At 41.3% G+C, this 26218-nt stretch overlaps 1 protein-coding gene across 2 annotated transcripts in view; it reads right to left on the bottom strand.

The window, feature by feature from the left end:
* Positions 1-26218, bottom strand: part of DPYSL3 (dihydropyrimidinase like 3) — a 223975-nt gene that overhangs the window by 50843 nt on the left and 146914 nt on the right. For both annotated transcript variants that reach the window (XM_077472957.1, XM_077472958.1), the window contains exons 2-6: positions 14495-14583; positions 4779-4963; positions 4202-4366; positions 1480-1541; positions 1093-1173 (exon numbers count right to left, since the gene is read on the bottom strand). In XM_077472957.1, the coding sequence (XP_077329083.1) occupies positions 1093-1173; positions 1480-1541; positions 4202-4366; positions 4779-4963; positions 14495-14583 (582 nt within the window). The remainder of the gene's footprint in view (positions 1-1092; positions 1174-1479; positions 1542-4201; positions 4367-4778; positions 4964-14494; positions 14584-26218) is intronic.

The raw sequence follows: 26218 nt of genomic DNA, 5'->3' as shown, positions 1-26218 counted from the left end.
TTACTAATATTACACTTATAAACATTCTAGGGGTTGATTTACTAAAGGAGTATAGGTGCAAGCTAAATCCATACATTTTATTTGTAAGTGATTTGCAGAGTAATATTCTTGATTTGTAGAGCAATATTCTTTGCAGAGTGATGTTTCACCACATTCATTAAAGTCAAAGTGTTTTTTTTTTTATCTTAATGCATTCTCAGCATTAAAGAAAAAAAAAAACACCCCACTAACTGTCCTGCACCCCTTCCCTAAACACTCAAAGTGATTGTAAAGTCTCGTTTTATTTTTGAAAAAAAGGGGTTTTCGTAGTTTCTGTTATAAAATTTTGCAAATAATTAATTCTTCTCCTTCACTGATCGGCACTGATATGCTGCGCTGATGATCAGTGCCCCAATTTTCTGTGTACTCCTGTCGCACTTGCGGGTTACCGGCTCTCCTTTCCTCATGCTGTGACAACACGTGAGGAAAGGAAAGCCAATAACCAGCAAATGTGTTTAAATGTGATCAGTTGTGAATGGACACAGGAATGGTGCAAGGAGTTTTGACACCCTAGGTGAAATTTAATTTTGCTGCCCCCCTTGGCCTCACCCCCTTTGCCCTGCCCATGTAAACCCCACCTTTTTAATGAAGCGCCCATCAAATGCAGCCTCACCAGCACCCATCAATGCAGCCTCACCAGTGCCCAGCAAATGCAGCCTCACCAGCACCCATCAAATGCAGCCTACCAGTGCCCCATCAATGAATGTTTGCTTGCTTCCATTCATTTGGGAGTCGGGACACAGACACAGTCCTCCACCGCCGATGCGCCTTTGACACTATGTGAGAATGCAACAGCGACAGCCTGCTGAGGCGTGGTTTTGTGTGACGTCCATGGACGCCATCCCATAACAAAAGAGCCTCGCTGTAGCTGTCTTTTAGTTATAGTGCGGTTCTGAAGTTGTTAAAATTTATATCACTTTAAGTGAAGTGAAAATTCCCTTGTAAAGAGAAAAATCAGCGAGCATGCTGGACTCCTTAAGTAAATCAATCAATCTCTGTGCTGGTGTATCAGAATCCACCTAAACGCATTTATGAAGTTATTTTCTATTTTACCTGGGCGATGATATCTCCATTCTCAGCATGAACCTGAGCAATCGCACCCAGTCCTCCCAGGAAAGTGAAAATCTCATAGAGCTAAAAGAGAAAACCATTGAACATCAACGTTAGCATATCAGCCTTGAATCTACAATCCTTATGTTTTGTAACAAATCCCCCCCCCCCCCCCTCCGGTCCTTATGTGACAGCTGTGCTGCTCATGTTTGAATAAATGATATTTCACAGAAACAGCACAAGTTTTATATTATTGGATAAAAACTTGTAAACACATTGTAATTCATCAGAACATGGCCTTGCTTCAAGCAGAGGCAGACCTGAAAGGCAAAAACAGTTCATTCTATTTGGACCTTTGCCCAGAAACGAAGGAAATATCAAATAATTTACCTCAGTGTTGGACATCTGATAAAAATCTTTATAGGCCATGTAAACCATGAAAGAGTTAACACCTGGGAAAAAGAAATAAAATGGAAAAGTCAGTGAGGGAATTTTCCTCCGTTCGGAAGCAGGGACATGTGATAATTATTACACTCTTGTGGAATGAGAGGATTTAGCCAGAGGGAGTTAAACATGGAGGGATAGGTCTTGTTTGGCATCATGACTGAACATTGCTCTCTATAAAAACACTGCTAAGGAAATCCAGCAGAGGTAGGAGAGATATAACAGATTTAATGTTCCGGTAGAAGAACTAATAAATAAACATGGTGCAGAAACGTCCTCTTTAAAAGCCAGCTTAAAATAACACATTTATGACAGAACATATAAGTCATTTTCACCTCCTTAGCTACAAGTGCTATATGTTTGGAAACAGAAATGCCGGGCACCATGACAAGGAAAAACACAGGTTCATTCATCCAGAGCAGACTGGTACTGCGACCAAGGGGTTTGTTCTAATATCATAGAGTTTGAAATGGCTTCTGGGATAGCAGAGCCAAACAACTAGGAATACGTATCAGAACATCTGAGTAGTGCAATCTCTGGGCCTCTAATCCCCGGCAAATAATCTCAGAAGCAGTGCCTGGAAATCCAAGGACAAATTAAAAGCAGATACTACCGGTGAACCTCTTTTTTCTTAAAAAGGAAAAAAAAAATCACTTCAGATAAGCTACTTTCTGTAAGCAAAACATCTTTGTGAGTGGTATGGGGCTATCTGAACAGGATGCTAAGGACATACGGAGAAGAAACTATGGCTTGACATCCTATCCTGCCCATTGTCTTGCTGCACAACAATAACTGTTATGTAATCCTTAGGGTAGAATTAGGATAACGTTAATGTTTGCCTACAGTTCATTTATAAACTCATTGAATTAACCTATTTTGCTTATTTTATAAGCATAGTGTTTGTCCAAGTTATTTGTATAATGGAAAATTAAGAGTCAGAAGGCAAAGTCGGAAGGCTTTATAAAGGTTTTGCTACGGAGATACTTTTTTTCAATAAGGCTTCAATAAAATATTATTTATTTAAAGTAAACATATGCATTGCCCATGTAAGGCAACTCAACAAGTTTACTTTGAGGCCAATCTTGCAGCATCTCACTTTACTTCCAGTCCCCTGTTGCTCCGTTGTCCTCTGAGAGCAGGCAAATTGAGGACTCTCCAACTGCTTCTATAGGATAGAGCTGGGCACCAGTGCTATCACATGAAAGAAGGGACTGATGTACATAGTCCACTTACATGGATGTACAGCTTATTTTTCTTCGCTCCTGGTGGAAAAAAGAGTGGCATGGGAGTGAAAAAAAGGTATGTATATGCAGGAGGGAGGCCCGGCAACATGTTTCCTTGCCCTGTATGGGCAAAACACAGGATCACATTACATGATCGATACACTTCCTCAATATTGTATTAGCAGTACTGACCCTTACAAACAAATTCAAAGTTCTCACTGTATGGAGATCCAGTTGCAAAGTATTGTATATGCCCACTGGTGTACTCCAGAATTGTTGCACGTGTGCCAGATCACCATGGAGGATAATAGCCATGGTAAGACTGAGATGGCCTTTACCCTCTATAGCCAAACATGATGCATCAATTCCACAGAACTCTGAAGTATCATAAATAATCCACGTTCTATCCCTGGGTAGACCAGGCAGTGAGAAATTCCATTTATTCTATGTTACGGTTTAGGAATGTAATGGGGAGGATGTGAAGCGGGGGGAACAAATGGTTTCCAATAAAAGACTTACTAACGCAACCGGTTAGATAATATAGGAAAAATTCCCTTCTCTTTACCCTTGTGATTAAAATCACTTGGAATAAATCAAAATTTGGCAAAGGGTGTGTCAATGCAGTTTGTATTCAGGTACTCGCATGACTCAACTGAGAGCAGCGACTGTGTCTGTGCAGATGCTGCATCCCAATTGATATGAAAGTGATTGCCTTCACAGGGATGCACGGACAAATATAGCGTACGCTATAGTAGGCCCGTGTGAACAAGGCCTTAAAAGTCATTAAAAAAAGATCAGCTTTAAGTTCATGTATTTTCGATACAAGACAAAAGATTTTCAGATTAAAAAACTTTTAGCTATAAAGACCGCACAGCAGAGATGCTTCCTTTGAGGCAAAACTGATCCATTTGAAGCTTCATACCAATAAGGAATAAATTATTGATGAATTTATTAGCAAGCAAACTGGCATTTTGCAAGTATTACAAAACTAAAACTTTTTTTAGTATTGGCCATAATAGAGAAGGGTACAATCTATGTGTTTAGAGCTGCTGGAGCCCCACATAGGAGATTTGCCCTCTCTATGATTCCTATGGACTATTGTAAGGTAGGAATGAAAGCTAAATCTCATATTTACCCTACAAAAAAGAAAATGTTTTATAAAAGGTTATATTACAAATAGTTGGGATAGAGGGGTAGGAACCATGTAGAGAGATTGGGAGGAAAGAGATTGCAAACCAAGTGCAGTGAAGTAGGCCAAAAATTAGGACGGCTTCATTGTAACAGCAGGACTGGAATGTCCCTGAAACCTGTATGCTTTCATGTTTAAAATGTCAAGGACTGGAAGAATGGAAAATGTTTTATTGAGTAGAACAATAAATGCGGTTGAATAATGCATATATATTAAAACACACAGCAGAGAAAAAGTACAATATGCAGTACAACACCTTTTTGCTTGATAAGGTTTTCCACTTCTTGCCTGACACTGTCATTCCAATGAGTGATGTCAACGTGCAGAGAGTAGTCACAGCAGGCTTTCCCATCAGCCCACTCTCTCCACTTCTCAAAGGCTTCAGTCAAGCTGGATTCTGGCTCTGGGATCACATGGTCAACTACAAGTAAAACATGCATAATTAATTCTCAAATTGCACTTCAACAGTGTATTAAAATAAATCTATAAGAAAACAGCTCAAAAACTGAAAAACATAAAGGATTAAAGTTTTACCTGTCAAAGGATTAGTAATTCTTTAAAGCGAATTTCTTGATTTAAACAGCTTAGCTTCTTTTTTTCTCATTTTTACTTAATGGTCTCTATAGCTTTATACATAAATTGATTATACTATAATGAAGAAATTCTGCTATACAGTGGTTTTTTACTTTGTTAGTAATACTATGCCTACAAAATTCAACAACTGTGACTAATGCACTGTATAGATTAAACATAATTTTAATAAAGCTAGAAATCTAGCCATGGTCACTTCTGAATACATACATTTTTTTCCCTAAGTCATTTTTTTAACTTACTTATCATGGTGGTTCCCCCAGCAAGAGCAGCTTTAGTCCCTTGGAAGAAATCGTCCACTGTGGTCATCCCTCTATAGGGCATCTGTAAGTGAGTGTGTGTGTCAATGCCTCCGGGGATCACCATTTTCCCATTAGCTTCAATGGTTTTCACACCACCTGGTACTATTAAGTTGTCTCCAATCTGCCTGGATACACAGTTATAAGTGCAGTTAGTGTGGCTGAACAAAATATAAAAGACATGGTACATTCTGACACATGACCCAAGCATTTTAACACCATCTTGTTACTCCTATAAAGGGTCACTGTCACCTGTACATAGTAGATGTGTCTATTTTTATTTTTGAGCTGATATTCATTTCATTGTGTTACTAAAGCCTGGTACGCACTGCCGAACGAAAGTCAGATGGTTACTATTGAACAGCCCAACTTTCGGCCCGTGTTAAAATAGTTAATGTCAAGCTAGACTTCATTGCAATTCATCTTCCAAAATGGCTGTCTGGGACATCTACGCCAATACAAAAGATATACAAAATAGGTTTACGTATTACAAATATTTATATAGCCGACAATTTACATAGCATTTTAAATACTGTACATTCACACCAGTCTCTGCACTCAAAATCTTACAGTCTAAACTCCCTATTACACATACACAAGCATAGGAAGTTTGATTTAGACGAGAGCCAATTGGAAACCTATCAAGCACATGGAGAACATGCAAACTCCATGCAGATAGTGTTCTGGCTAGGATTTGAACCAAGGACCCAGTGTTGCAAGGCATACGTGCTAAATACTAAGCCACTTACAGGTATTTTTGTATTATTTGAAAGGAGAAGTAAAGCCAAAAGTTCTTTTGGCCCTACTTCTCCTGTGGGTCACAGAAGTGAACTTCGTTCTGCACTCCCATGACCCTTATTCAGCCAACAGCAGGATAAAGCCCTGCTGTCGGTTGACGTGACTCTGAAGCTGGTCTAGACTCTTCAGAGATTCTGACTTTATTGTCAGGATCCACCCAGATGCCTGACCAGCAGCTGGCTCAGCCTTTCAGCATGCTGCTGAGAACTTGAGCGAGCCCCTCCTGCCTCCATCCACACCCTGTAATTGCAGTGAGCGCTGGAGTGGCAGTGCAGCAGAGCAGAGAGCCAGTGACTGACAGTCACCAGCTCTCTGCTCATTGAAGACTGAGAACTGAGCCACTTAAAGAGTATGTGTGTGCGTGTGTGTTTTTTTTAAAATCCTGAACTTCTCATTGACGCTAAATTCTAGACAGATATAAATGACACAACTTAATTCAGAATAGCTTCTGGTACCTCAGATGCATGCCAAAACATTTTGCCATGCATTTACAATGATTTTGCTTTAACATGAATAGAATTAAAAAAAACAAATATAAAAGAACAGGCTGTCTTGAAAGAAATGTCACACAACACAATGCAAATCAAACAATGTTAAAAACACTGGTTCTTTGCTGCCCTGTAAGATTTGTGGAGATGTGGGCTTTTTTTATTTTTTTGTGTGCTAGTGTGCTGCTGATAGAATTGAAATGTTCTGTGCTGGCAAGATCAAGACCAATGCTCAGCACAGAGTGCGGTGGTCCTGGTCTCCAATGGTCCAACAAGCCCACTGCAAAATATTTCAATCGAAAACTGTTACACTCTGTGTTGGACAGCAGCACACATCTTCATTTTTTTTTTTGTATTTAACATTAAAACATTTTCATTGAGTCCATTGAGGGACACAGGAATTCAGAAACGGCTGGGTTATTGTGCCACCTACAGCACACTAGGACACTGGCAAACTGAATTTGTACACTTGCCCCCATATATCCTATCCTCAGTTGCCTCGGTTTTGTAAAAAAACAAGTGGTACCAAGAGCAAGAACAAATGGACTCTAAGAAAAAAGATTTTATGGTACGTAGAATAACAATCTTATTTTCTTTCATTCCATTGATGGACATATGCATTCAGAAACAGTTGGGATGTCCAAAAACAGTCCAACTCAGGGGAAGGCAAAAGCCACTGCCCTTAAAGAGAAATGGGAACTGTCTTCAACTCTGATCTACCTGAACGATCAATGCTCCATGCCAGACAAGGGAACTGCCAATAACCAAGGAAAGGCCACAGAGGACCAACCTGAGGTTTAAGACCAAGACAGAGGAGATCAATGCACTCAAATTGAAACTGGGCCTTAACCAGCAAGAGGCTGTAAATCGAAAACCTATTAAAGTAGATGGAAAATCATAACTACCTGCCTGCTAAGGAGAAAAAAGAGCAACAACATGATGTGTTCAGCAGAAAAAAAACAAGAGGACAAGTCACCAGGAGAACAGGTAGCCAGAGTAGACCTTAGACAAAAATAGCACTACAAGGAAAGACCAGCCAGTATTAAAGTGATGGCCTGAGCTTCACACTCCCAAGGGAAGAAAAGTTCTGTAATAAGAATAATGCCACGTACATACAACCGGACTTTGCGGCAGACTAAGTCAGAAGGGATTAGTCTGGCGGACAATACGATCGTGTGTGGGCTAGTCCGATAGTTAAAAAAAAAAAAATCAGACGGACCTAGAAATAGAACATATTTAAAATCTATCCAACAGACTCAAATCCGATGGACTAAAATCGGGAAAACCATTCGTCTGTGTGCTGGTCCGATGGACCAAATACGACGCAAGGGAAGCTATTGGCTACTAGCTATTGAACTTCCTTGTTTAGTCCTATTTACATCATCACGTTCAAAATGAACAGACTTTCGAACGGACTTAGTCCGTTCGTGTGTGGCCAAGTCCATTCGTTTGGAAAGTCCGTCAGAACTCCGCCGAAAGTCCATCGAGAAGACCGTCGGACCCAGTCTGCCAGAAAGTCCGGTCGTGTGTATGCAGCATGAGGCTTGTATATAAAAACAAATCGGTATTAAGCCCATAAACAAAACTGTATTAAATTGCAGCTCACTAGTTCATAGATGCCGCTGCATTAGTGTTCTTTCTTTCTTTTTTATTATTATTATTTTCACCTGGTGATCCAGCCAGCAAGTTTGTTTTTTAAACTTACTTTAACAGACCAAGCTATCCAGACAAAGTAGCAGCTAGAGGGTTGAGACAAACCATTTAAAACCGACAGAGGTGCTTAACCACTTAAGGACCGCCTCACGCCGATATACGTCGACAGAATGGCACAATGGCTGCGAACAATCACGTACCTGTACGTGGCTCTTTAAGTGCCCAGCCGTGGGTCGGGAGCGCCCCACTGCCGGCGCACTCCCGACCTGGTCCTGAGCTCCGTGACTGTGGGACCAGCGGACCCGATTGCCGCTGGTGTCCCGCGATTGGGTCACAGAGCTGAAGAACGAGGAGAGGTCTGTGTAAACAAACCTCTCCCTGTGCTTCCTAGTGTGGCTGTCACCGATCGTCTGTTCCCTTTTATAGGGAAGGACGATCAGTGACGTCACATGCCAGGCCACGCCCCCCACAATAAAAAAACACATAATGTAATACATAACCCCTACACTGCCCCCTAGTGGTTAGCTCCTTCTCTGCCAGTGTCATTTACACAGGAATCAGTGCATTTAAATAGCACTGATTGCTGTATAAATGACAATGGTCCCAAAAATGTGTCAAAAATGTCCGATGTATCCACCATTATGTCGCAGTCACAATAAAAATCAATGATCATCGCCATTACTAGTAAAAAAAATATATTAATAAAAATGCTATAAAACTATTCCCTATTTTGTAAACGCTATAACTTTTGCGCAAACCAATCAATAATCGCTAATTGCGATTTTTTTCACCAAAAATATATAGAAGAATACGTATCGGCCTAAACTGAGGAAAAAAATATATTTTTTGGCGATATTTATTATAGCAAAAAGTAAAAAATATTGAATTTTTTTCAAAATTGTCGCTCTATATTTGTTTAAAGCGCAAAAAATAAAAACCGCAGAAGTGATCAAATACCGCCAAAAGAAAGCTCTATTTGTGGGGAAAAAAAGGACATACATTTTGTTTGGGTACAGCGTCGCTCAACCACGCAATTGTCAGTTAAAGCAATGCAGTGCCCAATCGCAAAAAGGGGCATGGTCCTTTGGCTGCAAATTGGTCCGGGGCTTAAGTGGTTAACATGGTCAGCTTTTATTAATTTATGTAAAACAAATATCTGAACTGCTAGCATTAGCAGAAGTTGTTTGCTTGAATACTTCATCCACAACGCAGACACGCTAAGGACAGCAAGTGTGTTACTGGCTGGATCAGCAGGTGGAATAAAGGGGAAAAAAAGTATATAAAAAGTACTGCAGCCAACACATCTAGGGATTGATAATCTGCAATATATTAAATTTTTCTCTCTGGGTTTAATACAGCTTTAAGGATACCAACCCTGAAGTCGATCGAACTAAAATAAATATGGTGAGGTGAGCATGAGGTATCCCTACAAAAGGTAGACTGGTAGAAAGGCTAAAGCCTCATACACACGATAGGACTTTGTACAAACTTTCCCTTGGATTTTTGTACAAAGGGCGTCGGCCCTGAACTTGTATTGCATACACACAGCAGGACTTTTTCAGCCAACTTTCACCAAATCATGTGGTTTTTCTGCTCTTTACCGCCACCTTTGGTCAACTTCTGAATTGTTGTCTGATCTTTTGCATTGGTTCTGAGCATGCCTGTTTGCACTTTGTACAAAAGTCCTATGGTTTTCTGTACACACGATCAGACTTTGCTCCATCGGACTTTTGTTACCAGAAAGTATGTCCGTTCGCACAGCCAACAAAAGTCAGATGAAAACCAAAAAAGTTTGTCCGATGGAGCGTACACACAGTCGGATGTTGCTCCAAAACAGCTAATTTGCATGTTTGTTGTCAAAAAGTCTGATCGTGTGTATGGGCCTTTACTCTAACTCCAGTCAAGTACAAAGGGATACTAGGAGAACAAGAGGAAGGGCATACACTTTGACATTTGGAGATTTCTCTGGGGCTTGACAGATAATGCTCAGTGACCTGCCAATCTTGAGCACAGAATATGATTCTAAAAAAAATTCTGACCTTCCATGAAGGAAGTACCAGAATGTTTAGCTGCACTACTAAGAACATTTTCCTGATTAAGCATAGAACCAAAAAAGCAATTTTAGGAAATTACCTCAAGAGAATGTGGATTAGCCACAGTACAAGGTTCCATCTTCAAGTGATCAGGTCCCACAAATGCAACCAGACATATTCTATCTCCAAGAGAGGGTACCTTTAGCAGTAACCCAGCGTGGTACACCAAATAACAATTTAGGGGAATACTGAGCTCTCCAGTATTCCCCTAATACAGGTGAGCAAGCCTTTGGTGTGGAGACCACTGGTTGAAGAGAGCCAGATGATAGCACCTTGATTTCAAGAAAGTCAGTGCAGTCGGGAGTAGTACTCTCAGCATTGTCCAGCATAGAGACCAAGCCACTTGTCCTGTACCAGGGAGCATTTCTAAACTTTCCTGAAGGTGATGGTCCAGCAACACCTAGGCGATGTCCAACTCAGAAAACCAACTAACCATAGGATCATCTGACAAGCAGGGGACTGTCTGTTATAGGCAACCAGACCAAATCTCTGGTTACGTAGACACCCTGCCAAGTGGAGTCCCCCCAAGAAGGGGGTAGGAGACCACCCTTTTCACCCTTACAAACTGATGGGACACACCAGGGGCTTCCGAATTCAGAGGGGCCATTTGGATGTCTCTCCCTGAGCGCTATATTGATCGTCTTTTCCCTCCATAAACTAGGATTAAGGTTTAGCGGTCTCACCTGTCAGTGGCTGATGGGCGTCAGCCAACCCTATCTGATTGTACCCAGCAGATGTTAAGCTCTTCAGAAGGGCTCTGACTGCAGGGATCAAATGCTGATTCTCTTTGGTGAAGGATGCCTGAGCATCCCACAACTGCAATGTCAGAAAAGGGAGCTAGGCTGCACAATTCCATGTTTCTCCAAGGAGTAGCAGGTGCCTCTCAAAAGACACAGAGGAGACAGATCCTTTTAAGAGTAGGGAACAGCAGGAACTGGCCCCAATTGAACTTGTAGTTCAAGGAGTCCCGACTTGAACAAGGACAAGGGGTCTAAGGGTTTGGGGAACCCAGGAAGGCCTGGAAAGTAATATTACTTTGGTCAATATCACAAGAAGAGCAGTGAGGGGCAATTGGGTATTTGGCTTATTAATAATGTGGCCTAGAGAAAATCGATGGTGGAATATACTGACCTCAGAGTCAAAGCGCATTTGCCGAACATGAGAGTGTGAGACAAATTACTCTAGGGAGTGAGTGGCCTATTGGGAGGTGGTGACACAGAAGCACGAGGTGTGGTGTGAAGATTGCACAATATATAGAATTTACACAGAATTCTTTTGGGATTTTTTTAAGTGGACTTTTATATGGAGTCTTTGGTTATGAATATTCTATGAATATTTTTCCACATTATATAACACTAGTTTTGTTTTGTTCTTTTTTTCCTTTTTTTTCCTTTTGTAAATTTATGATTATTTTATTATTTTTAGTGGCCATTTTAAATATTTGTTGTATATTTTACCACCACTATTTACCCTGTTGTGAGTGGTAAAGCAGCAGCAATCAACATAAGGATTCTATATTGTTTGTTTTATTAATTTGTATTATCATCTAATCTTTTCAAACAGAGAATTAATATGACAAGTTCTTGTAAACGGGGGGTGGGAATTATCCAATCATTATATGCAAAGGAATATGAGGGGTGTATATCTCCACAATATAAGGTGACTCCACAACTTCTACACTTCTTAATGCATCCAAACACCACAGTATCACACTGTATGGAGCTGCTCTGTGCAACACCATTGCACAAAGCAGGTGAATATAACATATTTGTTGCAAAAGGGAAGTAGATATACACCGTACCAAGGCTGTCTGCAAATTAAAGATCTCTTGATGTCATATTTGTTATTTTAGTTAAAAAATGCCTTTAATAACGCTTTAAGCTATGGTACATTCACGTGGGTGCCGTCTGACTCATGCTGTTTGTGCAATTGTACTAATATCTTCTTTGTGCACTCACTGTCTAAAACCGGCCATAGACAGTTCAAATCTTGGTCAGTTCAGCTGGGACCATCTGCGTTTCGAAGCATGTATGGGCAGGCTGAATGTATCCAAGTTGACTGATCAATCAACCAGCCTGCTGGATTTTACATGCTATTATTGCTAGCGGCTGTTATAGCCACTGTCAATAATCAGTGTGTTTTACTACGGGAGAACACGATGGCTCTGGGGAAGGGATTCCCCTGTCAACACTAACTGTGTTGATGAGGGAATCAAGAGATTTTCTCTCCTGCAAAAGGATAGCCATACACAACTAGAGGACAAATAGAGAGAGTGAGGGGTTTATTTACAAAAGGCAAATCCACTTTGCACTATAAGTGCAGTCGCTGTAGATCCGCGGGGGACATGCAAGGAAAATAAAAATAGCATTTTAGCTTGCACACGAATGGATGATAAAATCAGCAGAGCTTCCCCATCATTTCAGATCTACCCCTCAGATTTACAGCGACTGCACTTCCAAGTGCACTTTCAGTGCCAATTCAAGTGACTTTGCACTTGTAGTTTGCACTTGTAGTGCAAAGTGGATTTGCCTTTCATAAATAACCCTCTAAATCTCACTAGTGGGGACACAAATAGAAAACAGGACTGACAGAGGGTCCATATGACAGAATAAGAGCCCCCCGTTTGCATTTTGGAGCTGGGCAACCTTGCCTTGCAATTTGCCTTGTTCACTATGAAGTTAGTTCACACCACTGACAAGTGGGCACAAACTGAGAGCCTGCAACATGGGATTGTGACCGCCACATTTTTTGATAAAGTTTTTATTTTTATGTAAAAAAAAAAAGCACCTGTCACGAGGCTTTAGGTGGGAAAAACACGTGTTTTCGCATGTGTATGGGTCTATAAAAGACCCCGCTTGACGGACCCTGCTCACAGTTGTCCTGGATCAGCTTGGCGAACTCCCTCTCCCTCCCATCCTGTTGCTGGCACCATTATGTGGTTATGTCACCCTTGAATCAAGGGGGGACTTTGTTTTATTATTCATTTATAGCTCGAGTTCTATGACTGAGCGAGTTTTAAGTTTGTTTGAATGTGAATATATATTTATTTACTTATTGATATTTCAATAAAGTTTTAATAGATTTCAATAAATACCAATAAAGGTGCCGTGGCCATTTAAATACCAAATTTTATTGTGTTGTGTATTTCTTTTCTACATTCAATGCTATTCTCAGTTAATTGATGTGTGCGACCTACAATCCCATACAGGCATTTTTTCCAGCAAAGTGTATTGCACTGCAATGCCACTGTGGTGAATAAATAATAATAAAATAGAAATAGAAAAAAATAAAATTCCCACAAAAAGTAAATAAAACTTAAAGGGGTTGTAAAGCTTCATTTTTTATTTTCTAAATAGGTTCTTTTAAGCTAGTGCATTGTTGGTTTACTTACCTTTTCCTTTGATTTCCCTTCTAAATGTTTTTTTTTTCTTTGTCTGAATTTGTCACTTCCTGTTTCTCCTCAGTAAACTTCACACCATCATCCGAGCGGTGTTTAGTCAGCCAGAACAGCTTACTGAGGAGGAACAGGAAGTGAGAAATTCAGACAAAAAAAAAAAAACATTTAGAAGGGAAATCGAAGGAAAAGGTAAGTGAACCAACATCGGCTCTATTCCACCCAGTGCACGCCAACAGCCATGCGTTCACAAGAATGCTATTTATTTTACTTGTTAATAGAATTAGAAAACATGACATGTTTGACACTGAAGACTTAAGATTGGAAATGTTATTTTTTTATTATTACGGCCATAAACTTTTGTGCCTTCTAGCAAAATTTGTTCTTAGTACACTTTAGGTTATTCATTGGATCAAATTCTGATTTAAATTTTTTTTAAAGTAAACTGTTCAGACATGATAAATGTAAACACATGCGCAGATTATCTTTATAGGATAAAAAAAAGCAGTAACGCTATATAAAATTACGGTGCTGTATGTATTTATAAACCAGAAACCCACAGAAATCTAAAATATCTTTCTGAAACACAAAAAAAAAAAAAAAGCTAAGCTATCTCAACCTCTGGGATTTCTCGGTTGCGGATGTGAAATTCTTTTCCAAAAGGCTCAAGCTTTGCAGAGGTTAGTGATGTACAGCTGCTAGATCCTACTGACCCAACTCACATCCTACAGGTTTGGCTACTAGCAGAGCACTAGAGAACACAGGAAGTGACATTTGAAAACGACCATACTACTCTGTTGATTCCAGCTAGTAACAGCAGAGTTTCTAATACACGGGGGGGAAGTAACCTCGTTTTTATGTGCTCTTTCATCATCCAACACTAAACACAGTTTGAGTGTTATTTATTGCTTTCTCATATGTGGTTTCCACAGCGTAGATCAGTGAAAGCGCTGATGTTCACTGTTCTACAGAAACCAGATTTCAGCACTTTAGTAGAGTTGGATCAGCGATGGATTCTGATTGGTTACCTTGGCCTATGTCAACTTTTTCTCACAGAGATAGATTGGAAACATCTCCGGTGATATGGACTATTAGCATGCGCAAATAACATTTCCTATGTGTCTCAAAGCATGAAAGACAGAGACAGGCTAAACACAGCTGTTCAATAGGTTATCATCTGAGCGTGTACTTCAGTGTTTATTTAGTAGACAAAAGTAAGCTAAAAACACTTACTTAATGAGTCCATCTTCCATGTAAATGTCAGCATAGAAAGACTGGTCATCATTTACTATCCGACCTCCTTTGACCAAAAGACGGTCACTCTGCAATGCAATGGAAAATGTTTGGTTAACAAAAAAAGCCTATGATATGTTATGAAAGTAATCTATACTTGAAATCCTGAAACAAGATCAACACTTTCACATTACCCAGTCTACTAAGAGTTACTAAATTGCAAGGTGAGTTAATACATTACAAGCAGAATAAATAGAGTGAATATGGTTTCGAGTTGTAAATCTGCAATTTGCATACACCAGCTACTCCAAAATGCACTCTTCAATGGCTGAGAAGGCCTTTCAAGGATACATTAGGAGGAGTATTCATTTCCTAGACCAAATGAACACTATTTTATTCGACTAAAATATGACTAAAACAATTCAGATGACTAAAAATGACTTTGTAGAGAATTCCGATCTGACAAAGTGCCACGCATGCTCAGATCAAATTTTCGAGACCAGAGCTATTGGCTACTAGCCTGAACGTAGTCCCGTCGTAACGAACTAACGTCGTCATGTTCCGAACTATCGGATTTTCCGACAACTTTGACCAACACGGCATGGCCCCTATTAGAAATGGCACAATGAGCCCTTTTTAAAGTGTGCATGCGCCGTAGTCACCGTCGATCGATCGCCTTTTTTGTAAATACCTCCTAAACCTCCACGGCATATTTCAAGCACCTACAGGTAAGCCTTAATATAGGCTTGCCTGTAGTTAAAAGTGGTTGTACAGGGTATACAACCACTTTAATACCATAATTAATAAGAGGTTATTCGATTTTTACTCCAGGAGTATATAATGAGTTTGGAAATGCTAGAGAAATGCTTAAACAGTGCATTACAATTTAACTAAACCCATTCAATTTTAGTCGACTAAAAGGTACTAGAGGCTTTAGTCGTCTAAAGCTAAAACAATTCAGATGACTAAAATACAACTAAAACTAAAACGGAATTTTGGTCAAAAGACTACGACTAAAACTAAATCGAAATTTGACGTCAAAATGAACACAGATTAGGAGTCCATGGCTTTCCGAAAATTAAGCACACACCTCTTTCCCCCCTATATGTCTTCATATAAGCATTTGCTATCCTTTAATACATAGTAAGGGTTTAAAACTACGTCCCCTCTCTCGGTCAGTTGGTAGGAACAGGGGTTGTAGAGATTCCAAATATGACTGGATCTCTGCTCTGAGGGGCCACCTAAATATCCAATACATCTCCCCATGTAAGATTTACTTGTCAGATCTTGTCACAGTCATATAGTAAAGCTACATATTTGTCACTCTCCCAGGCAGATGCAGCATAAAAAGGTTACGTGTTACAATTAGAAAAGTATTACTATCTACATACAGATGAACATTTGACTTTTAAAGAGGAAGTAAACCCTAATGGGTTTTACTTCCTCGTTATTCCCCTGCAAAGTAAAAGCATAATGGGCTCATATGCATCATATGAGACGTTTCTTCACTGCGCATGTGCCAATGACCTCATTGGTGCACTACAAGGTAAATATCTCCTAAACACGCACGTTTAGGAGATATTTTCAGTACATATACTGTAGGTAAGCCTTATTATAGGCTTACCTATATGTAAAAATGTCTCAGGGAGGTTTACAACCACTTTAAGCATCTAACCCAAGACACCCACAGTATATACAGATGATGCCACCTAGTAACTATCTGATCACTCAGTGACATTTTAGTACTACTATCTTTTCAGATAAACTTGTCATGGAGGGTGCCATACTTTTGTCTGGATCCTCTGGTGTTAAAACTCTGAGTCACTGATCCACAAAAGGTATGCAGTAAGGGAATTCAAAATTGAGTCAGGACTCCTGATCTGGTAACACATTTTGGGGCTTCGTCCCCTTTTTTAAGACCGGTGGGGTCCCAAAATGTGTTGCCTCACTTAACCAACACCTCCATAGCCAGGGGATTAAAGCTGGCTGTTTACAGCTTTTAAGTGGGTCTGCTAGTTTCTGGTTACACCTTTGTTCACCATTGCAGATGATCTTTACACCACTGGCTGCTGTCCCAATTTTCCTGATACGAGAGCTTCATTATGAACTGTGACGTAGGTGATTTTATGCTATTGTGTCAAATAAAACTACTTTTGCTTCACTGGACCATTGTGCTTTGTGTCTTCTAAAGCCTGCTAGAGGCTTGTTTAACCTCCCTGGCGGTACGATTATTTCAGATTTTAGGTGCTGAAAGCGGTACCATTATTTTGCATGGAAATTTGGTGTTTTATATTGTAGGCCTGTAATTCTTAGGAATAACTCACTTAAATCTGTCCAAACCAGAGTCTAGTAGACATCCCGGGTATGATAAAAAGTGAAAAATGAAATCATAAATTATAATATAATAAATAACTATAAATAATTATACCAAATAATAATATAACAATAATACAAATTATTCAATAATGTAATCAAATCAAAAACACTGAAATTTGCTCAGTTGCAGAATTGTCACTGTCATTACTTTTCAGTATTTGATGACGGATCTCCCCACAAATCGCTATCGCTCAATTCTGCGAGTGATTCCAATTTATTATCGCTGTTTTCTAGCTGGTCTAAAACCATTTTTGATGTAAAGGGACAGTTTTGGTTTCTATGGACAATCTCCAGTTTCCAGGCAGAAAGAACAGTTTTTATATTATAAAACTGCATGCAGGACACTGGGCAGAACACTAGGGACAAAGGGGATGTGAAATAATTTCATACTGCAATATAATCTGTAAGATTACATTATACTGTATGTAATGTGTGTGTTTTACTTTTTGAATTTGGCGCCGTTCTCTGTCCACGTGCGTCGCAACGCTCGCAGGGAATGGAGCTCGGCTCTGAGATGAATCGAGCGGAGGACGAGCCGTTCACAGTGCGGGGAGACAGCGCTGGATCCTGGGGAGAAGGTAAGTAAGCTCTTCCTGGATCCTGCGATGCGATCCCGAGTCTGGCTCGGGGTTGCTGCTAATGGTACTGAATTTTCACCCTGAGCCAGACTCGGGAATACCACTAGGGGGTTAAAGCGACAGCAAACACACTCATTAGGATCTGTTTAACATTCCTAAGATACAGCTGAATGGTATTTAAAGACTTTAAAGAAGGGCAGGAAGCTTGCCAAAAGCTTTGTTAAAGCTCGTTGGCTGAAGGCTGTGACTACAAGGCCTAAATGTAGTGACAGCTAGGCAGCTAGTACTTTCAGAAAATAGTCAACTACTACATATTTCAAACCATGATGGGTTTTCTTCCGGATTTACCATTCAGGACATTCAATTATGCATTCGGATTTACATAAAATGCATATTACTACATCTAAACAAACTAGCTTCCTGCCAATACTGGAAGTTAAGGAGAGCATTAAAAGACCTTAGGCCTCATGTACACTGGACGCTCCTATGGCGTCTGGCATTTTTTTTTTCCTGTCTCTAAAATCCCCTGCATGTTGGTCTATGGGGGTTATTTACAAAAGGCAAATACACTTTACACTACAAGTGCAAACTACAAGTGCAAAGTGCACTTGAAATTGCACTGAAAGTGCACTTGGAAGGGCAATCGCTGTAAATCTGAGGGGTAGATATGAAATGAGGGGAAGCTAAAATGCTGTTTTTTATTTTCCTTGCATGTCCCCCTCGGATCTACAGCGACTTTACTTCCAAGGGCACTTTCAGTGCAATTTCAAGTGCACTTGTAGTGCAAAGTGGATTTGCCTTTCATCAATAACCCCCGTAGGTTTTTAGAAACGTTTTGTGGCAGGGTTTTTTAGAGGCAGGAAAAACAACTCACTGCCAGTGCATCCAGAAGCAGCAGAGCTTGGGCAGAACAAACGTTTAGCGCTACTAAAAGCTGCTAAACTCGCCTAAACACTAGGTGCATTTAGTGCTTGAGCATTAATTCATTTCAATGGCCAGAATAAATGATTAATGAAATGAATTAACGCCCAAGAGCTTGACGCCTGTAAAAGCCCCTGAAGCACCTGATTAGAGCCATAGGCTCTATAGGTGTCAAAAAAGGTAAACAGCTTGGCGCTAGCAGCTCACACAGGTGTGCTAGAAAAGCGAATGAATATTCACTTTCCTAACACTGAACCGCCTCTTCACCAATCAGGTGCTCGGGTTTGTTACCTGATTTGCTGGCGCTGACAGGCGCTGTGATATCCTGTCCATTCATAGGAGAGGAACGGGAGAAGACATTGAGGACATGGAGGGTCATGGTGGACACCACTCGCCGCCCGCCGTCATCCCCCGCTGCCCCAAGAGACAGGGTAAATGCCAGGCAGATGGCGGGTGGGCACAGTGGCAGCATTCGTTGGGCACAGCGGCTGCATTCGATGGGCACAGTGGGAGCATTTGATGGCACAGTCAGAGCATTTAATGGGCACAGTGGCTGCATCCAATTGGCACAGTGGCAGCATTTGATGGCACAGTGGGAGCATTCGATGTGCACAGTGGTAGCATTTGATGGCACAGTGGGAGCATTCGATGTGCACAGTGGTAGCATTTGATGGCACAGTGGGAGTATTTTATGGGCACAGTCTCAGCATTTCATGGTTACAGTGGCAGCATTTGATGGCACAGTGGCAGCATTTGATGGGCACAGTGGGAGCATTTGATGGGCACAGTGGCTGCGTTTGATGGGCACAGTGGCTACGTTTGATGGGCACAGTGGCTACGTTTGATGGGCACAGTGAGGCTGCAATTGAGGGGGGGTTTTTTCAGAATTTTTCAGTTTGTTTGTGCCCCCCCCCAGGTGGGTTGAGCTGAAAAACATACAGTAAGTCCCCTACATACGAACCTTCGAGTTGCAAACTTTTGTTTGCACAGTTTTTTTTGTCATCAGCCAAAATTCACTGCACACTGGGTCCCACGATGCCATCTTCTTTGGTGGCATCATCAGGCCAGCTGTCTCTTCCAGTTCCTAGGAGCGGGCCTCTTGAAAATGCTTATTGTACATGCGCAGTGCGTTCAACATACCCAGGAGGACTAAGTAAAAAAAAAAGGCTGAAGCAGAAAAGGGTCACCCCCCCCCCCCCCAAAAAAAGTATATATTTTTGCTATTCACAGAAAGGGGCGAGGAGAAGAAAGATAACAAGAAGTAAAGAAAGGGAGTGAAGGTCCGCTATAAGGACCACAAACATCAGAACAACAGATCTGCTGCTTGAAAGAACTAGGGCAATGCAGGGTGATTCACGGAGTGCATTTCCAGCATAGTTAGCAGTTCGCATGCTAAATTAGTAAACACAAGTCTAATTTCCTCTGCAGAGTCCCTGTCGTGCAATATCTTAACATTTGCCATTCTTCTGCTGTTTTAATGTTTATTTTCCTCTGCTAATTTTGTTTAGTGGTTTCTAGATCCCCTTCAGCAACAAAGAACTTCAAATACAAAGTATTCTATTTCAGCAAAGGAACCCTCATGCACTGGTACAAACAAACATACGTGCAATTTTAGAATTTTATTTTCAAAGGCAAAAAAAATAAACACAGGATGTATGTCTATCCCCAAAAATATATATTGTAATATCTGCCAAAATAAAGTGAATTTTACGGTGCATTATGCATGCAGTCATCCAATGATTTTAATCTATGGGGGTAACTGTAATCCTACTGACCAATCTGATTCTACTTACACATCATCAGATCAATATCTGTGCCTTTACCATCATATTAGTTTGGTCTTTGTAAGATTTGATCACACACAGAGTCAAACAGAAAAATGTAATCTTTTTTTACACTCTATAAAAAGGTGGTTTTGGGCCATTTAAAATGGAACAAAGTCAGTCCTATGCTTTGCAGCCAAAGACAGTGTCATCTTAGACTCTAGATCTGCAGCAGCCATCAGGGCCGCTGATAAGGCAGTACAGCCAGCCCTCCTGTACTGAGACTGAGCCCCAACAGTTCCAAAGGGGGGCCTGGGCACCTGCTGAGCAGGTTAATTAATGACACTGATCCTCTTCTGCCTCCTCCTGCTGCGCTGTCAGCTTCCCCTATTCTCCCTCCCTCCAACCACACTGCAGGGGGACTGGTTTTAGCACATGCGCCCCTTCCATCTGCTGCCCCCCTGTGTGCCCATTTCCCCTGCATTACTGCTGGCTTTCCTCTTCTCCTGCCGGAAGCTACTGTGGACACACAGGGGGATGTTTCAGGATGGAGAACAGGGGAAGGGGCTGGTAAATATGTCCTTTACTGGCGTCTTCTTTTCCTGAATGAACACAGTGAGCGATAGGTACCAATTTCTCCTGTGTCCATTCATTACTGAAGCATAGTAAACTGGCTTTTCGGTTTGTGAATAAGCAGGAAGCCTCAGAGCGCTTCCTATTCTTTAATCTGTGCGGCTGAGGCTGCGGAGAAAGGGACTGATAAATAATATGTCCTTAGTCACTTTTGGCCAGACAGGGAGCCCTGTCAGGTAGGCCGTATGGGTCCCCATGATTTTTAACAGCAGACCTGGCTGCCATGGCACTGCACATGTGATTAGCTATGTATGACACCAGCTGCTTGAGGGCTGAAAAGTTTTGTTGAGAGTTGACATAAGCACACCAGCAATGGTGACCGTTATTAGCAGAGGCATGTCTTGAATTTAGCATACACAGAGCCTGTGCCAGCAAGCAGAATGTGATTGCAAATACCACAGAAAACAATATTGGTAAGTTTAAAGAAAGAACAGAAAATAAAAAAATGTGAACAGGCAGCTCTTTATTGCAGGAGAGACATGCAAAAAACACCTACCTTTTACAATCCTCCCCATATAAATGAAGCTGTAAATGCACAGCTCCATTTATATTTCTAGCTCAGTGCCAGTATGCCAGGATGAATGAGTCCTGACTTCATTCCACAGTGGCCAATCAAGGTAGCCAAAGACCAGCAACCGGAAGCTGGGAAAAAGATGCCAGCACCGGAAAGGGACCTCACAAGCATCAGACCTATAGGGCGGAGGTAAGTATCTGTGCCTTTAGTTCAACTTCAAAGCTTCATGCATGCAAGCAGTTTGGCCCCTCAGCGTACAACCCTGGCATTTTTGAGTGCCAGAAAAGCCAAGATGGAGCATCCAGACCACTATTAGCAGCCTGTAAAAATCTATGACAGGCTGAAATATGCCATTATTGCATTCAAGGACATATGCCCCACATATAGGGATTCTGTGTTACAGGCATACATTCTTGGACACATATGGCCCTAAGGCTACTTTCACACTGGGGCGGGGGGGCTTTGACGGTAAAGCGCTGCTAGTTTTAGCTGTGCTTTACCATCATTTTAGCTGCGCTTTTTGACCACTATCCGGGTGCTTTTAACCCCCACTAGCAGCCGAAGAAAGAGTTAAAAGCTCCTGTGTTGCGGCGCTGCTGAAGTGCATTGCAGGCGCTTCGGCAGCGCTGCCCATTCATTTGAATGGGCAGGGTGTTTTGGGAGCGGTGTATACACCACTCCCACACCACCCAAAGATGCAGGACTTTTTTCCCCATCTTGCAAGCGCACCGCTCCATTGTGAAAGCACTCAGGCTTCCACACTGGGGAGCCATTAGAAGTGCTTTTCAGGCGCCCCAGTGTGAAAGGGGTCTAAATGTGAGCACTGCTCGGTACATTATCCAGCTGTGTCCAGCCGCTGCACATTTCAGCTTTTCAATTTTTCAGGTGGACCCACTCGGAACCTCCACAGTTCTCTATGGAGCGGTGGGTGTAAACAGACAGTCTACCCCATGTAAAAGGGGCCTTAATCTATGGACTGAACGCTGCACCTGTGCCTTTCAAGTGCCCAAAAATGCCTGGGATTTGATGCTGAAGGTCTAAACTGCCCTTTTGCACCTAAGGATTTATCATTTTGACAGTTTTATTTTCTAAAATAGTCAAATCGGTGGGTTTAGTTCTGCTTTAAGCCAGTATCGAACTCATTTACATTTATTTGACCGATTATTGGTTTCTCTCTTCAGCTACAGGCCACAGGCGGTGGTCTCAGTGGGGAGCATCAATAGTTTCAAGAAACTATTAGATAAGCACCTGAACAACCACAACATACAGGGATATACCAGGTAATACTGACATATAATCCAACACATGGGTTGGACTTGATGGACTTGTGTGATGTGTCTTTTTTCGACCTCACCTACTATGTAACTATGTAAAGTTATGGTTTACTGCTTCCTTCGCACCAATCTCCTGTTGTGCCTATGAGGTATCTAGAAACCGGTCAAGTCACGTCTTGATAACCATTTTCATGGTACAACTGACAGAAGCCCTCTACTTTTTAATATTCAGTGATTGGATGATCCAGCTGTCATTTGTGCCCATGAGCTGAGACATCTACTCATAAAACAATATGGAGTGCAGCTTTACCATGGAAACAGTTGTCAGGAGAAAGTTGGCATCTGCTCTAAGAGTCAGGCAAGACAAATCCGCGGTAGAGAGAAGAATCAATTTAAATTTTAAATCAGGCTTAACTAAAAGACAAACCCATTTTCTTCAAAGTCAAGCAGTAAAAAAAAGTTCTTTTTAAAAATGTATGCAAGCATATGTAATCTAATTAACCAAATGCGATTGCCTTATAGATGTTTCATGTTGTCCAGCCTTACTTGCTATACTGTGTCTCTCACTCACCCACATTAAATCAGTACTGCTGCCTGTGATAGTCATAGCTTTAAAAAGATATGTGTTCAAAGATAAAGAAAACAGATTCATTAATAGGCGAATATAAATATATACTTTGGTTTACAGCGTGTAATTCATTGTATACTTCCTTATAATTTAATTTCTTTAATGGACATGCATTACAAAAGTGATCATTTTGCAATTTTATATTGTTTGAAAATAACAGGGTGGAAGCTGGAAACATATTTAAGAGAATTTTATTACCTTAAAATTAAAAGTACAGTCTAGACAAATTTAAACTTAAAAACACGTGTAGGCAGCTCTTTATTGTAGAAGATACATGCAATGGCTCTTTTCCGATAAAATGCATTTATCTGCCAGTTCACAGTCCATTATATTGCTGCACAGAGCCATTGTGCATGGATGAATGACTCCCACTTATGAGCAGTGGAGCCATCCCTCACTAGCCAATCAAGATGCCCAAAGACCATCACCCAGAAGAAGCCACAGAGAAGATGGCGGTGCTGATGAGGGACTTGGTGGGCACCAGAATGTTCAGTCAGAGGTCTTTATTCCTGCCTATAGTTCTGCTTTAAAATAATAAATAAGTCATTCTGTGATTGGGCAAAGGGGCATGAATGTCACCATCTACCCTTGTCTAATCACAGATAGCCTAATGCCGCGTACACATGACGGTTCTCCCGTCGGAATAAACTCTGAAGGTTTTTCCGACGGAGTTCCGCTGAAACTGTCTTGCATACACACGATCACACCAAAGTCCGATTGTTTAGAACGCGGTGACGTACAGCAGGTACGACGGGAATAGAAAAAGGAAGTTCAATAGCCAGTAGCCAATAGCTTCCGTCTCATACTTGCTTCAGAGCATGCGTTGTTTTTGGTCCGTCGGAACAGCATACAGACAAACGATTTTCCTAATAAATATTTCCAACGGAACCAATTCATAAAACATGTTCTATTTCTAGGTCCGTCAGAATTTTTCGTAAAAAAAAGTCAGATGAGGCATACACACGATCGGAATATACGATGAAAAGCTTCTGTCTGACTTTTTCTGTCAGACACTCCGCTCGTGTGTACTGTTTGAAAAGAATGCGATTTTAAGAATGCAGAAGCTGAAGCGCAAATGACCTGCTGACCTCACTGTGCTCCATATCCAACTGTCAGTTTCAGTGAAGGAAGTTCAATGCTTACATCATTGTCAGGACCACAAGTGAGGCACGCATCATTAGAGATTTGTTATTGGTACCTAGCTAATGCTTCAATATTGTTTTTGCCTGAAGTTCAACTTTAAAGCCCGATATGCATACAGTGAGCACATCAGTGCCTGCTGATTTCAGACATTACTGTATTGCTTCAGTCTTCCCCACTCCCTACTATCCATAATATGGTGATCCTGGAACATATCTGCAGGTGATGCTAGAACAAAAATTACAAAGAGAAAGACGCCTCTAAGTGCAGTGGTTAAAAGATTTATTACAGGCACAACAGGAATAAACACTTACAAGATAGTACAAGGTCATAGGCATATAATGATTTGTCCTGATGTGGATCACTGTAATCCTCATCTGTCTGGGGAAGAGAGCCATCCTGCAGCTGTCAGAGTCCCTGGTGAAGTGGATTGGCGAGGAGCTGAAGATGCGATGAGGCGGCCCAGGTTCTGGAACCAAGCTGGAATGCATGTGGCCGATGTAAAATCAGGTGAAGGTGGTGGGCGGTAACGCATTTTGGGCATGTATGCCCAACTGGCTTTTGAGAGGTAAGGGGGAGGGGGAGGGTAGAGGGGAGGGGTTGCCGGATGGCTCTCTCTCTCTCCCAGACAGACGAGGAATACAGCGATCCGCATGAGGACAAATCATTATATGCTTATGACCTCTTATGAACTTGTAAGTGTTTTTAATCCCATTGTGCCTGTAATAAATCTTTTAACCACTGCACTTAGAGGCGCCTTTTTTTCCCAATGTTTGTTCTAGCATCACATGCAGATATGTTCCAGGATTACCATATTATGGACATTAGGGAGATGGGTAGACTGAAATAATACACTCAGAGGCACCTTTCTCTTTCATTTATGACCCTCCAGAGCTGCTTCTTCTCTACAAAGCGCTGCCTTCAGTGCCATCTCTCCACTGCTACTGAAGACCGGATACCCAGCCTCGCCAGAGCACCCTCACCCCCCCCCCCCCCCCCCCCCTCTTTTCTAGAACACACATTGCAGGCTTCTCAATGTTTTAAAAAATACCGAAAGCTTGAAGAATAAAATGCCAAATGTTTCTTACAGCCACCGGTCAGGTACAGCTTGGATACAATGTAATATGTGTCATACCTGGAAGATCCCATGGAAGCTGGAAATCCTTTAGAAGGCACTAGCATCTGGGTTCTGTGTCAAAGTATTATCTGATTGGACGAGGCTGAGATTGTGATGTTACTGCCCAGCCTCTCCAACTTTTCAGAGATTGCAAAGTTTCCTCTAAATGGCCCCCGTGTTGATGGAACGATCTGTGTCCACAATGTGACAGGACAGCTGTTAGACATCAAACCAGGAAGCTAGCAGCTATCACTGTGACTACAGTATTTAATACAGTGATTTCCAACTTCCACAGGGATCTTACAGGTATGACCCTATTTAAGCTGAACCAATGTAACTATGCAGGATTATGCATACCTGTAATTCAGCTTTCAGGGAGTACACTCTATGAAGCAATGTGTGCTTATTCTGAAGGGAAAAAAATACAATTCAGATCCAGTAAAACTGGGGGGGGTTTTCTGTCCCACTTATATGTATTTTTTTCGTTTTTGAGTTTTATTGAAATATATGAAGATGCTTATGTTTTAATATGTATACTGACATCTAATTGTGGTTTAGGGCCACTTTAACTTGTTGACTTATGTGATTTTGAATCTCCCTTTGTCCTTCCCTCCTGTTTTAGCCCCCGTACAAACGGTCGGAGATTCCGGCAACCAGATCCGTCGGAGTAATTCCGACGGATTAATTCCAGAAGAGGTCCGGAGGTGATGTTGCATACACACGGTCGGACAAAGTTGTCGGAAAATCCGATTGTACATAATGTGATGACGTTATTTCGTT

The sequence above is a fragment of the Lithobates pipiens genome, unplaced genomic scaffold (genome assembly GCF_037356315.1).
Source record: "Lithobates pipiens isolate NorthernLeopardFrog02 unplaced genomic scaffold, aLitPip1_a1.2 Scaffold_8, whole genome shotgun sequence".
Lineage (NCBI taxonomy): Eukaryota > Metazoa > Chordata > Amphibia > Anura > Ranidae > Lithobates > Lithobates pipiens.
The sequence above is the reverse complement of the archived record's forward strand: the minus strand, read 5'-3'. Positions and strand labels throughout refer to the sequence as shown.